Source organism: Phycomyces blakesleeanus (assembly GCF_001638985.1).
Source record: "Phycomyces blakesleeanus NRRL 1555(-) unplaced genomic scaffold PHYBLscaffold_7, whole genome shotgun sequence".
In the NCBI taxonomy this organism is placed as follows: domain Eukaryota; kingdom Fungi; phylum Mucoromycota; class Mucoromycetes; order Mucorales; family Phycomycetaceae; genus Phycomyces; species Phycomyces blakesleeanus.
In genome coordinates, this window is record NW_017265140.1 from 1,189,102 (window position 1) to 1,202,520 (window position 13,419).

The window sequence follows — 13,419 nt, forward strand, 5'->3', positions numbered from 1 at the left end:
ACATAACTCCTACTAGTTCCAGACTCTCATTGTACTGTAGCTTAACATCTTAAGACTGTAGTCGGCCTATATCCGATCTAGGTCGCCACATTGTTACTAGACACAAAAGCATAACAATCTTTTCTTGTAGTTTTCCTAAAGCAAGAATCTCACTTGATCCCCAAGATTCCAATAACTGTAACACTGGTTGCACATCCCATGTTTTGGTACTGATATTGGATAATTTAAATGTTGTTTTTTTCTTTGCTTTAAAGACATTTTGAATCAGAAGATAATCTGCTAGTATAATTTCAGTAGGATGAGTTATGCGACATGCAGATCACAGAGATGACCTTGCTACGTTTATTGTTTGGGATGACTGATGCTTTATTGATAGAAGGTATTGTACTACTTGGATTGGTTGATATTCTTCTGATATTACTTCTGACATTTAGTGTGCTCATCATTTGATCCATCTCTTCCATTTACTATCATATATTCTTTCCATGCTACTTCTGATGGACTTAGACAGGAAATCAATAATCTCTTCGTCCAGTCAGTTTATCTCTTGCTTTTTGTGAATAATGTCTATGCACTTAGAGATTATGTCCGGTTTATTGGAATGTGCATCAGTAGAGAAATGCTCATCTGTAGAAGTGTTGGTCACTAAAATTAGATAGGCCAATTTGGGGCTACTAAAACCGCTTCCTTCACCTTCTGTTTCCGGATTCGTTGCAGTACTTTGGTGATCAACTTCTACAATAAGTGCAAGTATAGTTCTACCTGTGACCAGTTTTGATAAAATACATCTTGAGCTTTTGCTGCTGGATCCGGAAATAAGTTACAAAACCTTGGTAGCTTTATATTGCACTGTGCTGCAAACGCACCTATTATCATTTTACATCTCAATTGTTGTTGAATCTGGCAGAACTATGTCTGTGGTATAATTCACTCATAAATAGGTGTTGCTTGTCAACTGAGACGATTAGATGTTATATTGTTTACTCCAGCTATGCAATGATACTATACAATGAGGTTATGACTTTTGGATATATGGTATATCTTTTGAGTCAGTTGTTGTAGTATTGCTGATATGGTTTCTTCTTATTTATGGGTATATTTTAGTGCTGTTCTGCTGTCCGGATATATCATTAGATAGCTTGTTAATAGAGTCGAACTTCTTCCTGCCAAAATTAGCAGTCGTTTATTTTTGCCGCTGGAATTATTTCATTGACTTAGGACTAGGCTATGATTGTGGCAATTATTTGTTCACTTTTTTCATAAATTATTTGGATATTATTAGAAATTTATAGTGAAAATATGCATTAATTTGTCAGATTAATGTCAGACGATTTATAAAGAAGTATAAATGTTCTTTGTTGTTATTGAGCTTTTCCGTGCTCTTTTTGAGTGTATTTATGAATTATATCTACAATAAAGAGGCTACTTTTATTAGAGCTGCCTTATGCGTATGGTGCGTTCAGAGATAAACATCTAAGTTTATGGGTGTTTTTCAAAGTTCCATGACTTTTGCTACAGACAAGCTATCCAAAATTGCTTAAATATGTTTAATAGAGGAGACTCTTCTCTATCAAACATGTTTAAGCGATTCTGGAAAAAAGGCTTGAATAAAAAGTCATGGACCTTCAAAGTCAAGAGGTATCTGTAGAAAATAGCAGAGTTCTAGTTCTTTTTTTGAATATTGAAAAATTATTTTCCCCTGCCCATGTCGGGGATTAATAGTACCGTTTCTATAGAAAGGTATTTGTGTAACATAGACTGCCATGTTTAATATGTACCTTATATTTACTTTTGGTTCATCAATCAAAACATTTCTAAATACTTAAACGTAAATCTTAGGGGACAGGGGGTTTTTGGATGATGGGGACAGAGTGTTACACAAGCTTATAGTGAGTAGTCCGGCAGATAATTAGAGGCGTGACTACTTTTAACTTGTCCGGCAGACATCCATCGTTTCTGTGTGTAACACCCTGTCCCCCAAAAACCAGTCACCCCCCTGTCCCCATCCAGTATAATCACTTGTCTTTATTCACTAAGAAAAATCATGCAAAAGTGGAAGAACATTTGTCTGTAACTTTTCATTTTCATTTTTATTTATTTTTAAAAAATTCATAACTCGTTCAAAAAAATAGATAGAAATATGAGAGTAAGATGGTTGGTTTCGTTGATTTTTTCTGCATAAAGTGAGTATTTGTTTGTTTTGTAATATTTTTTGAATCACGTTTAATGAGTGAATTACAAAAGTTCTGTACATTTCATTTGTGAAAGATTGAACAAAAAAACAACAATTTGAAAATATTAGTAAAAATTACTTGCAAGTGCTTTATATCAATAGAAAATAGTAAAAAAACGTTTCAGTAAAAGTTTTAGACCATATTATTATGTAGAAAAGATATTTATTAGCAAAAACAATCTATCTTGAATGGTTAAAAACGTGAAAAAAAGTGTATATTTTGCTTGTTTATTCGACCAAAACATAATAAATTAACTTCAAATTTTGGATATAGAGATGTACGTATTTTTTCAGCAATACGGCAAAATATCCAAGCTTTAGAATTCGAATTAAGACAGTAATCTATCAAAAGCTATGCGTCGTTTCTGTTTTATATCTTTTATGGTAAAATTCACGTCTGTGATTGAATGAATATCTTAATCAGATTGCTTATAAATGCACAGACTTTGTACTCCAAAAAATAAAAGCCAATTATATAGTCTTCCAATTAGTTGGATGCCAATAATATTCGTATCTGGGTTTTATATGTAACATTAAAATTAAAGACAGACTGGGTGCAATTGTTTTTGTTAAAAAATTAAAGAAAAAAATAGGAGTAAAGTATATTAAAAGATAGAAAGATAGATAAGTTATATATGTGTGAGGTCAATAATATTGGAAGAATTTACGGGAGAATTTGTAGGAGAGTTAGTGGCAGTAGTAGTAATTGTAGTAGTTGTAGTAGTGGAGGGTAAAAGATAAGACTTGTTCTTTGGGAACTGACCCCAATGATTCCAACTTGTGGAAAAGCAGTCAATGATACTCCCTCTACGGATAGCATCAAAATACAGCGCATTTACCTCAGGCCAGGACCGATGTACATGAGGCTTCACTTTAATTGTTGTCCAGTGGCACCCATGTATATGGTGCAAGACCATTGGCAATGACTTTCTTTTGAGAGGCTTCCGATCGTGGAGGGGAAGGAAAGTTACAGGCAAGACGCTCCGATCGTCCAAGTACACACAAACAGGCTCGTTATAGGTGTCAGCTATTATCTGAGCACAGTCTGGTGCAGAGAACCACATAGAGGAAGGGCAAGATGGGATATTTTCCCCAAGAGCAGGGTCAATCTCGGAGCCAAAGGCAATGACCTCTGTCACTTCGGCAACATCCATGCCAAAGTTGTGCTCGTAAAGTTTACCGTGGGTTGCCATCGTGGCCAACATCTTCTTCTTCACCAAAGGAAACTGATCCTCTCCACCCTCTTTCAGGTGTGCAAATACACGGAGACCACACCAACCATCGGACTTGGGGTTAAATGTCAACGAAATGGCGGCTTGATCGATTTGAGCAGGCAGAGCAAAGTCATGCACATTTTTGTTTTGTTTTTTTGGACTAGGCAAATCGTACCAGTAGTCGTCTTGGAGATGTTTGGGTCTTTTAATTCCAGAGGAATATTTTTCAGCTAAGAAGAAACAAAAAACAATGTAACATTTAGCATTTAATTTTAGTAAAATATCTTATCGGTTACCTTCTTCGAGAGGCTCTTGCTTTTTAGCGAAATTGGTTGTTTTAGCTATAGAGAAAACATGCAATGTGTGAGCAAACCATACAAAATATTCTGTGATTCATTTATAAGTTATCAAAAATTACCTTCTTCGAGAGGCTCTTGTTTTTCAGCGAATTGGGTTTCTTTTTTTATTTCTTTTATGACTAGAAATAGTAAGCATTAGATATTACATTGTAATTTCACAAAAAAAACAATTATAAATTACTTTTTTTGAGAGGCTCTTCCTCTAAGAACTCCTTCATCACTTCTTTAAGTCCTTCTTTCAAAATACTTCTGATATCATTCTAAAGAAATAAAGAATAAATATGTATTAGATTGTGAAATCATGTTTGTGTATGTTGCATGCTTACTTTGTTCTTTTGCACAAGGAGATGTCTGTGCTTGTGACGGACAAAGTCCTTTGGGAGAGCATTTTTCCTTTTGACGTGCTTAGGTCTTCCAGGAGCTTTGACCTCACTTGCCAAAGGAAATACAACATTTGGATGGTCAATTATTTCACCAGCATTGTCAACAAGTTCATCAACCATTGCCATAAGATTCTGGACTTGTTGATTCCCTTCACACTGACGAAACAATTGTTCAAGCTTTGTTATACATTTCACCCATGGGGCAGGCTTTTCAACGTCGATTTTCTGTAGAGAAACATCACATTCCAGTTGCTTCAAACGTTCACCCAAAGAAGAAGACAGAATCCATCTTTCAGGAATGTCTGATAATAGCAACATACGATCTCTTGGCAGATCATGGTGACAAGGAAGACCAAACACCACTTTTACTCTGCAATTGCAAAGCTCACCAGGTACAACCTCTTCTAGAAGCTCAGCACGGATGGTGATCAAACCAATTCTGGAGACGTGGTGAATCAATCCATAGAGGCGAGGTTCATGGTATATTCTGGCATCTGTGATAGTTGCCTCATTCAACTCAAGGTCCTGATAGTCGCCCTCAAACTGGAGAAGATAGGAGCAAATTTGCTCAAATGAAGAGTTCAATGACTGAAGAGCCGAGATTTTTCTTTTCAGAGCATTATGGCCACTCTCGACACATTGTGTTGTCACACAGCCAAAATGTTTTAATTGACTAGTGAGATAGCCAGCCCACTTTTCTTTGCACGGCATCCACTCATCTTCAAAGTACTTTTCTAGAGTTCTTTTTTCTACAACCTTCGTAGAATCATCATCATTGTCTTCTAGCTGCTCTTTACTTTGGAAATCTTTCCGAGATGACAGCGGTTTGAAAAGCTCAAGATTTTCATCAAAGACATCGCATTTATCTCTGAAGATCATTTTATTGACTAAATGTGTGCACAACTCTTTTTCTTTTCCTGGCTTCATTGTTTTTTTTGCCATTTTGGCAATGTTGTTGATCATATGCCAACCACACAGAAGCTTCTTGGCTAAGGGGAACTCAGAATCAAGCGCATTCATCAATACTTTACATTTGTCTGTAACAAATATAGGGGCTTTATCAACCCCCTCCAAAACAATTGCTTTCAGAGACTTCACAAACCAAACATAGCTCTTCTCTGTCTCATCAGCTACCCATGCAAAGGCCACAGGAAAGCTCTTCAACCTTTCTCCACCTAGGTTACTGACACTCTCTACGCAAACCAATGGCATCTTCGCGCAGTTTGTCTTGTATGTAGCATCCACAATAAAGACATTGGAGAAACGTCGAGCTCTCTTGATCATTATATTGTTCGTAAAAAATATATGAGTGAGTCTATTTCTCTCATTAAACTCGTAGAGAACGGAAAATCCCTTTGCTTCCATTGTTCTGATGAGCTCAGTAGCACCATGGGCAGACTCCTCATCACCACGAGTAGCACTGTACTTGAGATTGTTGATATCGCTGATCCTCAGCTTTCTCATTCCTGTCACCTTGTCACTTGTTACCTTCTGAACATCACGGGACTTGATGTGATTCTCCAACATTGTCTTTGCAATAGTGGCATCTTCAGCAGTCAAAAGAGACATTCTTCCTTGGTGAGAAGAAGCCAAATTCTCAGGGGTGACAGGGTGGTTGTGGCAATGTTCGTTTTCCCCATAGGCGGGCAAAGGAAGATATCTTTCACTCTTCTTCTTATAAGAAAATCTTAAGAGAGAGGGGCATCCAGTAAGAGAAGAGTTGGGCGTCTTCTTTCTTTTCTCATCACTTATATTGCACTTGTCACGATAAACACCAGCCTTTGAACAAGCAATGTGAAGAATAGGGAATTTTCCGTCCTTAATCTTAACGGTGAAGTTATTAGAAAGGGCGTAATCGTTTACGGCTTGAAGAACACTCTGCTTGTCAGGATAACCATTCTCAGGGAATGAGAGAGTTGTTTTAAGCGAGTACATCTTCTCAATAGGGGTATTGAAGTTGGTGTTCATATTTAATAAAAGAGCACTGTAGTTATATAAGTATTTTTATTGATTCATGTATGCAATGTACACAATATATGCAATGTATGCAATGTACATAACGTAAAAAAGGCATCATATCTTGTTATTTGGAAATATTATTTTTTATTCTTACAACTAAATGTTAATGACTTTAAGAAAGGGGGTGTTTTTATTTTTCCTGGGAAATTGGAATGATCTAAAGATGGGGACAGGGGTGTGCTTATAACGATGGAGCAAGGTGTGCTTATAAATGATGGGGACAAGGGTGTGCTTATAAAGAATGGGGACAGGGGGTTCTTCAAGACACTTTATAGCCGGGCCTCGGACTTGCAGTCACCTTAAATTGTGCGGTGCCATTACCCCCCATCCCCATAGCCAAAAACCCCCCGTCCCCTAAGATTGCTAATACTTAAACCTTTTAATCTACAAAACAATTTTGTTAAAATGCCTTCTGCCAGCAAGAAATCAAGATTAGCAAAAAGCAAATCTCGATCAGAATCTGGAAACTGTTTCTCTAAAAATATAGAAACCAGCAATGACGACCTGGTTGACTTATTTGAGATTGTTGTTGAAGAAGATATTACTGTGGATGACAGAGAACTTCAGGGAATTACAGATGATGTTACTTCTGCCATCTATTCTAGCCACTTTCTCAAATGGCATGAGGGAGCTGATAAGTCCCTTCGTGATACATATCAGAAGAATTCATTAACAACTGAGTGGAGAAAAAGAAAGACTATGAAGGAATCTTTTGATTTTAAAGGAAGTTATCTTCTAATAGTAAAGGGCTTTGCAATTTTAAGTCGAAAAGAGTCTGTCAATGAAGAATTAGAGCCAGTCAAAGTTACTTCTAGGAAAATATCTGCGAATACAATTTCTCTTCTCAAGCTTGCCTTTAACAATATAAAAGAAGAAATTGTCCCATTTACTTATATAAGTAGTTCATCTCTGCCAGTAGACCATTATGAGCTTTGCAAACTCAAATCTGTCAAAAGTTACTTAAGACATAGACTCTCAGAAAGTAAGACAATGGAAGCATCCGAGAAAGCAGCTATGGAAGTATGATTACATACCAATACTTATTGACCAGCAATGATAAGAAAATATGCAAAAGAATATATCAATTTCTGATCAATTGCATTATATCAGCAAGGAAAACATGCTATTCGTTTCTCTTTGTTTTCCAATGAGGACTTTAAGGCATCTATTTGCAAATGAATTTAGCAACAGAAGCCAGAAAGTCTCAGTACTATTCTGGTTAAGAAACACATTGATGAGGTTGTTATACCAAAAAAACTTGGAATTCCAGGAAGTGTCTCAACGAGTACAGTTTGGAAATATCTTCACAAATGGGGATATATCTTCAGAAAAAATTCTAAAGATATTTATTATGATGGTCACGAGAGAGCTGACGTTATTGAATACTGAAATAAATAGGCGAATCAAATGATGGGATATAAGACAAAGATGGCGAGCTTTGGTGAGAATGATGAAGTAACTATGCCACAGCTATCAACTGATAAAGTAGAACATGTCCTTATCACCCATGATGAGTCAACTTTCTATTCAAATGATGAAAAAGAAGCTATGTGGCTAGTGGAAGGTGAAAATCCAATTTGAAAGAAGGGTCCTGGCATGTCACTTATGATTATTGAATTCAAATGTGCATGCCATGGTACAATGTCTAATGCTGCGTGTTCTAGTTGGGAGGTATTCCATCCTGGAGCCAATAGAGATGGGTACTGGACTAGTGCTCATATGTTGAAGCAATTGGAGAGTAATGCAATTCCTCTATTTGAAGTAATTCACCCTGGATGTAAGGCCGTCTTTGTATTCAATCAAAGTACAAACCACAAGGCGTACAGTCAAAATGCTTTAATAGCAAATAAAATAACCTTAGGTGACAAAGAGGTTGAAGAAGATGATCTTTGTACACTGAGGGACACTACTTTTGTCTGGGATGGTGAAGAACAAGTACAGACAATGTACTACAAGAAGGACAAGTGGTTTACAAAGAAGAGCGGGCAGTGGGTGACGAAGAAGGTGAAATACGTGAAGGATATCCATACAATCCTAGAGGAGTGTGTTATGTAGTTGGGGAAGAACCCATACAATCCTACCAAGAAATGGAGATTTGACTGCAAAAAAGACGCTTCTGAAGATAGCAAGTGCTGTGCACATCATTTTCTGGCTTCTCAGCCAGATTTTATATCACAGAAAACTGCACTTCATGAGGCTGTCAAAGTATCTGACCACATCTTCAAGTTATACCCTAAGTTCCATTGTGAATGCAATTGGATCGAGAGGTACTGGGGCGCTGCCAAATGTGAAGCTTGGCTTCAGTGTGATTATACACATAAGTCTCTGGATAAAAATATCTATTCTTTTCTTGATCATGCTGGAAAGCTTCAAAACATCTGAAGATACTACAACCACTTGTGGCATTACATTGAGGCATACAACTAAGATATGAATGTGAAAGAAACTCATGATGTTGTCAAGAACTTTACCTCAAGAAAATATACTTCTCATTGCCATGATGAAGGAAAGGAATAGACTCTTACTCTTCTTTTTAATATTTGTATTTGTACTTTTTCTCTTTACTATAATTTGTATTTCATTTTTTACTTTTTTTCTTTTTTTTAAAATATATATATTAACTTTACTTGTCTGATCTACTAAGCATTAACCCTTATATACCAAATACAATTTTTTAATATCACACGCGGACTTTAAACCAATTTGGTGTCGGAGTTTTGTCGAGAGAAAATTGAAATAATTTCAAAAACTTCGATGTTTATGCCTGAACATACCATATTTAAATATCATTAATGATATATAAAGTAGATTAAACATTGATTTTATGTCTTTTTGAACTTTATTTTACCTTTAAAAATTACACTATAACCTTTTTAACTAAGTATGCTCCTCTTGAAGTAGTACTAGTTTTTTTGTAGTATGTTAAGCTACCTAGAGAACCCAATAAGCTGACTGTAGGGTCAAATTTCTCACCTTCTTGATCTTTTATACTTGGAGAGGATGGTATGTACTAGTGAATGACCAAGTTCTTTCTGTTTCTTCTTGTAGTTTTGTTTGATTTATTTAGTATCATAGTTGGTTAGATATTTATAAATGTATGACAGTAATAAAGATTGTGATTTGTAAAAAAAAGTTGATGTATGAAATACACAAAATTGATTTATTATGAGTTTTATACCCAAGACTTGGAATATTATGTTATTATTTTATTACATGACAAACATAATGACTTTTAGAGAGAATTAATTGATATTTCACTCTGATATTTTAGTATATTGTAGCTAAGAGTCTTATAATTGATTTTATGCAAGGAGTATTGAAAATTAATTATTGTATATGTCTTCATGAATTTGTAGGATAAGATTCTTACTATTCAACTAAATTAAGTCGAAGTAGAGAACTTAGACTTATTAAAAATGGAAGTTGTAGTCGGTATAAGAAAATATATACTCTGATAAGTCTAAGTCGAAGTATAAGCTTAATTGACTCTGTTAACAATCTCTCTATTATGCTGGAGTTTTTGGATTTTCTTCTGTGTAGTTATAATGCAATCAATACTGTCTTCAACTTTCTGATATTGACTGAATCTTCTTTTTTGCTTTTTGTCTAATATCTGACTGTTTGAATCATGTGAGATGAGACTCCCCAGCCCAAGCTGGATATATTAATGTATATTTTGAATATTGGTGGTAGTTATATCGGTTTTCTGATTGGTAGTATCAGGAACATGGCCAGGAAGGTAGTAACAGATAGCAAGAACAAGACAGAGAAGAAAGGATTCTTTTATTTAATATGTTGTTCATGTGATCTTTAGAGAATCAAGCACAATAGATATTTATATAAATTTTAGTTAGATGACAATAGTAAATAATTATTGTGAGTGTAATACAAAGATATAAATAGGCAGAAAAACTTAAACCCTAGTGATCTGAATGTCTCTCTAAAGTATACTTTAATTGATAATAAATCAAAGTTTAGAATTAATCCAACTCAATAATCAATAAGCTTGATTCCTTACAGATAGCCTATTTGTAGCTTCTCCATTTTTGACATACTAATTCAACTTCTTTTGTGCTTTCAAAGATAAAGAAAAATTTGTCTCCTATTTTGTTGGTTTTACTTAGGGTGGTTTTGATAGATCTATCTGTATATATTACATATGCAACAATGACTTCTCTATTACTGGAATCATAGACGTCATTTTTTTATCAAGCTAATAATATATCTGCACAATCTCACTTATATGAATATCTGTTTGACTTGGGTATTCAAGTTGGTCATTTTCATTTTTGGAACTTTGATGTCTATAGTCTTGATATTGAGTGTAAATCCTAGAAGTTGGTGCTTGTACAAAGGTTTTAATATACTTTTTTGCCAGTTAATCCAATATTTTAGAAAGTTTAGATACTTTAATACTCAAGATATATGTTGTTTTATCTCTTACTTGATTTTTGCTACACTTGTGCCAAATAAATCACAGTCAGATTCCTTGATTTCTAGTCCCAAATAAACTACAAATCAACTTCTTTATATTATGTCTTCTAAAGAACTTGACTGAATAAAGTGAAAATTTGTTTTATTACAGATATAAATATATATATTATAGAAATAAAAAAATAAAATAAGGTCTAATATGTGATGTAGTCACTATGAGCTTTTATAACTGCCTGAACTTTATCTGATATACTTGCTACAAGAGTATAACAAAGTTCTGAACCAAGTCTCTTCTACTTCTGAAGAATGCAAGCCTTGATCTCTTCAACATTGTTTATAGAGGTCTTTCTCTCTTGGCCACTAGCTTTTAGAGCATGTCGGACATGCTTAACAAGATTCAAATCTGGACTTTGAGATGGCCAGTAGTCAAAATGTTTAATTTCTTAACATTTTTTCTACTATATCATATAAGACTCAGTATGACTACTAGCATTGTCTTCTTGAAATGTAAACATAGTGTTTTGTTTATAATTCAATTTCATATATGAGATATTGAAGTTGTTAGACAAGCAATTGTCATATGCATCTTTGTCTACTGGCCCTTAAGAAATAATAACGATCCAAGTCTATCAGCTCAGAAACAATGCCCCACTAGCACAAAACTCTTTTCATACTTCTCTGTTATTAGTGTATGTTGTTTCTAGTTTTTTTCTCCTTGCTTACAAATCATAGCTGAGTCCGAATTATTAGTCTTTATTAAAATTCTTGACTTATCTGATCACATTATCTTATTTCAGTTGCTAATCTCAAAGCTGACTTTATTTTTGACCTAACGCAACCAATTCTTCTTCTGTTTATAGATTAAGTTTGACTTAGAAACAGGGATATAAGAACCAAAGCCTTTGGTCTTAAGGTTTTAGATAACCGCATCTCTACAGATGATGGTACCAGCAGCTGTCATATTTTTTAATAATATACATAAGTCTTAAAAGGGTTATGTCTCACACTTAAGTAAAGGCTTGTAATATTTGTGATACTAAGTTTTTTAGATCTCTTAGGTCTGGTATTTGGTTTTGCAGCAGAGAGCACCTTTTTTATAATAGATAATTTTTGAAAAGAGAACATTTTTGGATTAAATCTCCAGTTCCATAAATGGTAACTTAGAGTTGCTTATGGAACACAATATATTATACATCTGTATAAAAACTCTGGAATAAATATCATTGGCTGAAAAAAAATGAAATCTTATATTTGTTGCTATGTTTAAATATTAAGACTTTATCTAATTTAAGAAAAACAAATTGCAGAAAAATAAAAGATATTTCATTATAGAATACTTTTAAATAGTATAAAGAAAAGTTTAAAGCAATTATAAGTTAAAAATATAACAATCCCATAAAGTCTTATAGTTTTCTAGCTTTATACTCTCTTTTCGGAAATTATTGATGCAAAAATAAAAAATTATTTAGTGCAAAAACAAAGATAAAATTTGGTGTAATTTTTTATCATTTCTCTGCTTAATTCATCTTTTTTGGTGCATTTGGTGCATTCTATTTTTGCACCTAATAATTTTTTATTTGTGCACCAAATTTCTTTTTGTTTGTGTACCAAATTGATTTTTATTTTTGCACCAATAATTTCCAAAAAGAGTGTATACATTAACCATCTTGTGTGATTTAGAAACTCAGAAATATAAATCATTGAATAAAAATAAAAGTATTATTTTGGTTACACTGTTTAAATACTGGGGTTTTATCTCGTTTAAAAAATACTTTTGCAGAAAAGCAGTAGATATCACACCACAAAGAGTTTTTAAATAACATTAAAAACGTATTAGAGCAAACAGAATTCAAAAATATTAAGATCACAAAATGTCTTTTAGTTTTCTAGCTCTATATATAAAAAGTATATACTATAAAAAGATGTACTATAAGGAATTTACTCATCTGTTCCTTTAACAGATTTTAATTCTGTGGGGTATCTGCTATTTTTTCTCTTCACAAGATTGAATTAAACAAATATTTCTGGCTTTTACAGAAAGATATTTTGAAGAGTCTTTTAATAAAAAAGTTTTTTTTTAATTATTTTTTTTCTCCCTCTCCCCTCTTTATTTTACAAAAATATCAACATGCACACTATGTTCAATATACATAATGTCTTGGTTAATTTGCTCATCAAAGGAGTAAAAAGGCTTCTATTAGATACTGTAAAATCAGTTAAAGGCAATAAACGGTTTGATTGTCTCAGTCATACTTAAACGCTTTGTTCCACAAAGTGAATAAAAAAGAGAGATCATAAGACAAGAGGATTAGTTGTTAATAAAACAAGATTGTATCATTGTGCAGGAGAATATATCTCAGATCTAAGTATTCATTTAGCTCAAAAGAACTCAAAACATTGCAACTGTGCTGGCATTTTTTATATCAAGCAGTATTTTAATAACCCTAATATTGTTGACTTTTGTATAAAAAAATCACATAAATCATGTTTTTGGGGAGAGTTTAGATATTAGAACTTTGTCTTTGACTTCTGAGACTATTCAAATAATTGAGAATCAGTTGAGAGGAGGAAGCAATTATAAAAATATTAGAATTTCTGTTCTTAAACAGATTGAAGAGTAAGATACTAGTTGTTGTGGGGAGAAAATAAAGCAAAATATAATATAGACAAAAGAATTCATGAGAACTTGTGTAGGTTGTTTATTTCAAAAGAAAAGTAAAGAATGATAAAATTCGATTGTCTTTCTACACGGAACTATCTACTGATATTTATATGTT

At 33.7% G+C, this 13,419-nt stretch overlaps 4 protein-coding genes across 4 annotated transcripts; 3 read left to right on the forward strand and 1 right to left on the reverse strand.

The window, feature by feature from the left end:
* Positions 1 to 312: 312 nt before the first annotated feature.
* Positions 313 to 649, forward strand: PHYBLDRAFT_143794 (hypothetical protein; the record flags this gene model as incomplete). The annotated part of the gene is made up of 2 exons (XM_018431070.1): positions 313 to 379; positions 435 to 649. 2 exons carry the CDS (start codon positions 313 to 315, stop codon positions 647 to 649), a joined length of 282 nt encoding a protein of 93 aa, XP_018293581.1.
* Positions 650 to 2,862: 2,213 nt separating this feature from the next.
* On the reverse strand, positions 2,863 to 4,315 carry PHYBLDRAFT_166779 (hypothetical protein; the record flags this gene model as incomplete). The annotated part of the gene is made up of 5 exons (XM_018435480.1): positions 2,863 to 3,677; positions 3,744 to 3,833; positions 3,866 to 3,925; positions 3,988 to 4,066; positions 4,133 to 4,315. The coding sequence occupies 5 exons, from the start codon at positions 4,313 to 4,315 to the stop codon at positions 2,863 to 2,865; spliced, it is 1,227 nt and encodes a 408-aa protein (XP_018293582.1).
* Positions 4,316 to 6,613: 2,298 nt separating this feature from the next.
* Positions 6,614 to 7,789, forward strand: PHYBLDRAFT_143796 (hypothetical protein; the record flags this gene model as incomplete). Its single annotated transcript, XM_018431071.1, has 3 exons — positions 6,614 to 7,228; positions 7,394 to 7,498; positions 7,607 to 7,789. The coding sequence occupies 3 exons, from the start codon at positions 6,614 to 6,616 to the stop codon at positions 7,787 to 7,789; spliced, it is 903 nt and encodes a 300-aa protein (XP_018293583.1).
* A 15-nt stretch (positions 7,790 to 7,804) lies between these two features.
* On the forward strand, positions 7,805 to 8,590 carry PHYBLDRAFT_64457 (hypothetical protein; the record flags this gene model as incomplete). The annotated part of the gene is made up of 2 exons (XM_018441300.1): positions 7,805 to 8,212; positions 8,264 to 8,590. The coding sequence occupies 2 exons, from the start codon at positions 7,805 to 7,807 to the stop codon at positions 8,588 to 8,590; spliced, it is 735 nt and encodes a 244-aa protein (XP_018293584.1).
* Between the last annotated feature and the right edge of the window lie 4,829 nt (positions 8,591 to 13,419).